At 42.7% G+C, this 2,982-nt stretch overlaps 1 protein-coding gene across 1 annotated transcript; it reads left to right on the top strand.

The window, feature by feature from the left end:
- Positions 1 to 848: 848 nt before the first annotated feature.
- LOC132705063 (uncharacterized) lies at positions 849 to 2,354 on the top strand. Its single transcript, XM_060675495.1, has 3 exons — positions 849 to 1,474; positions 1,517 to 1,642; positions 1,706 to 2,354. Exons 1-3 carry the CDS (start codon positions 849 to 851, stop codon positions 2,352 to 2,354), a joined length of 1,401 nt encoding a protein of 466 aa, XP_060531478.1.
- The last annotated feature ends 628 nt before the right edge of the window (positions 2,355 to 2,982 follow it).

Here is a 2,982-nt window from a genome sequence, read left to right as displayed (position 1 = left end):
GCATCTGGCAGGTCCATCTCAATCACAAAGTTTCGGCTGAGTGGATAAAGTGCGGACAAAAGAAGACCGAAAGAATAAAACTCATGCTGCCTCAAGTGATCGTCATAGAGGACCTAAATGAAGTCCTGGCGAAAGCTAAAAACTGGAAAGCCCCCGGACCGGATGGGATACAGAACTTCTGATACAAGAAATTCACCGCTGTCAGGTCCAAACTTGCTGACATCTTGAGCCTGATACTGAACAACCCTCAGTCTACGCCACCCTTTCTGATGAAAAGGATGACCTACCTTCTCTCAAAGACAGATTACCCAATTAAAAATCCCTCAAAATACAGACCCATAACGTGCCTGCCCACGATATACAAAATTCTCAATGGAATAATAGCTAACAAACTATACCAACACATGGATGATAACAATCTTTTGGCTGAAGAGCAGAAGGGGTGCAGACGGCATGCACAGGGGTGTAAGGAAACACTTGCAATTGACAACGTTGTCACCCGCAACGCAATAGCTTCCAAGAATTTCTTTACTGCATATATTGATTATCAGAAGGCATTTGATAGTGTTCCGTACACTTGGCTGCTACAGTGCTTCTCTGTCTATAAAGTCGACCCCAAAATCATCAACTTTCTCACACATGCTATGGACCAGTGGGAGACACAAATGATTCTGAGAGACCAGGGGGCGTAAGAAAAGCCGATCAGCATAAAAATACAACGAGGTATTTTCCAGGGTGATGCTCTGAGTGCCCTCTGGTTCTGCATAGCGTTAAACCCACTCTCCTCCGCTCTCAATAATCTCAAGCAAGGATATCCACTTAATAAAGAACTTAAGCTCTCTCACTTAATGTACCTGGACGACCTCAAGATATTCTCGGACACCGAGAAGGGACTAAAACGGCAGCTCAGATGCATCGAGAACTTTTCAAATGATATTCGAATGAGGTTTGGTCTGGAGAAGTGTAAAGTTGGTAAACTTCATAGAGGAGAGTGGCGTCAGATAAACGGCGATCAGCTTACACAACATAGTGGTGGTGGAAAAATAACGACGCTGGATAAATTTGAAACCTATAAATACCTAGGTCTTGCCCAGGCGCGAGGAATAGATTCTAAAAGTGTCAAGACGCTGCTCACCGAGAGATTTAAAGAGAGAGTCAAGCACATCTTAAAAACAAGATTGGCAGGCCGTTACATGGCGACTGCAATCAATTCCTACGCCGTCCCTGCAGTGGCGTACAGCTTCGGCATCGTCCATTGGACGCCGACAGAGCTTGATGATCTGAATAGAACCTTAAGGACAAGTCTAACTAAATTCCGCGCTCACCACCCACGAGCTGGCAGAGAGAGGGTACATCTACCTCGAGACATCGGTGGCAGGGGATTCTCGGATTTGCGAATATGCCACAAGACCCAGGTGGAGCGGCTGCAGAAATACTTCCATCAAAAAGCGAGAGCTCAGCGCTCCACCGAGCAGTGACAGGTCCAGATAGATCATTTACACCCCTCATGTTGCAGGTCACACACTATCAGTGCGACCCTAAGTATTCAATTTTCGAGCTCGAGACCCAGTGGCGGGGAAAGGAACTACACGGCAGATACCCAAACTTGCTTGACAGTGCTGACCTTGACAAGCCCGCATCAGTTGGCTGGCTAACGAACGGCAACCTTTTCCCCGAGACTGAGGGTTTCATGTGTGCAATTCAGGATCAGGTCATACCCACTCGGTCTTATCTTAATCAAGGACCCGACAGTAACAACAACGAATTGTCGTATATGTGGAGAGGGCCATGAGAATGTTGAGCACCTCATCAGTGGTTGCCGGATACTGGCCCCGAAGGAGTACACCACAAGACACGACAACGTAGCCAAGATAGTCCATCAGGAAATAGCCTTCAACCTTAAACTTCGAAAAGAGAAGTGTCCGTACTACCGATACTCACCAGAATCCGTGCTTGAAAATGAGGGATTTAGGATATATTGGGACAGAACTGTTCAGACCGATCACACTGTCCAGCATAACAGGCCAGATATTCTTATTTATGACAAGGCAAATAAGGTGGTGACCATCGTCGACGTTGCAATTCCCGCACCTAACAACTTGCAGAAGAAAGAACGTGAAAAAAGAGAAAAATACATACCGTTAGCGGATGACATAAAACAGACATGGCGTGTCGATAGGGTTAACATTGTTCCTATAGTGATCGGTGCAATGGGAGAAATACCAAAGTCCCTCAGAACCAACCTGACAACACTCACCGTAAAACCAGGCGCCTACTTTGAAATGCAGAAGTCTGTGGTACTAGCTACCTGCAACATAATTAGAAGAGTTCTTAATCAACCTCAACTTCAATAGCGCACATTTCATGTTTTGCTACTCACCTAGCCGACATGAGAGGACTCCATCTTCCGATGAGAAAAAAAAATAGTAATAATAATAATAATAACAATAATAATAACGTTATTGTTTAACCATATTTACAAATATAAAATATACCAAACACCTACAGAATCGAAGCAGATATCTGGGTAACCAATAAAATTAACATAAGTCGGACTCTTAAAAAAAACTGAAATTATGAAAAAAAGGAAGAAAGAAAGAAGAAAAAAAAACGAAGGGAACCGAAATACAATGAAAAGGATTTTACTGGTCAAGTATTTTTTTTATTAAAAGTCGTGTATATTGGACTGATTTAGAATAAAAGCTATAATATTTTTTAAAATTATCTTTACAATGTTGAGAAACAGTCAAGAGCCTTTTGCAACGTAAGTTTAAATTATGTATATCACTTCTAACACAAACTTTGTTGTACAGTTAACGCGGTGTAGTATATTTAATAATTTTGGAAAAAAAGTTGCGGCATGGCGCCTCTATCTGTATACGAGGTGTGTTCAAAAAGTTATGTCACATATCCGGTGAATATGATGGCTGAGACATAATTGTGGTTTTGTTTTTGGCCACAAAGTTAGACACAAGCAACGAT

Source organism: Cylas formicarius, unplaced genomic scaffold, assembly GCF_029955315.1.
Source record: "Cylas formicarius isolate icCylForm1 unplaced genomic scaffold, icCylForm1.1 PGA_scaffold_7__23_contigs__length_41026272, whole genome shotgun sequence".
NCBI lineage: Eukaryota > Metazoa > Arthropoda > Insecta > Coleoptera > Brentidae > Cylas > Cylas formicarius.
The sequence above is the reverse complement of the archived record's forward strand: the minus strand, read 5'-3'. Positions and strand labels throughout refer to the sequence as shown.

Excerpts from the sequence above, each read along its gene's own strand:
- LOC132705063 (XM_060675495.1), top strand. The coding sequence starts at position 849 with ATGTACCTGGACGACCTCAAGATATTCTCGGACACCGAGAAGGGACTA. Across the intron at positions 1,475-1,516 it reads GCTCAGCGCTCCACCGAGCA|GTCACACACTATCAGTGCGA; the intron begins GTGACAGGTCCA and ends CTCATGTTGCAG. Across the intron at positions 1,643-1,705 it reads ACCTTGACAAGCCCGCATCA|GATCAGGTCATACCCACTCG; the intron begins GTTGGCTGGCTA and ends TGTGCAATTCAG.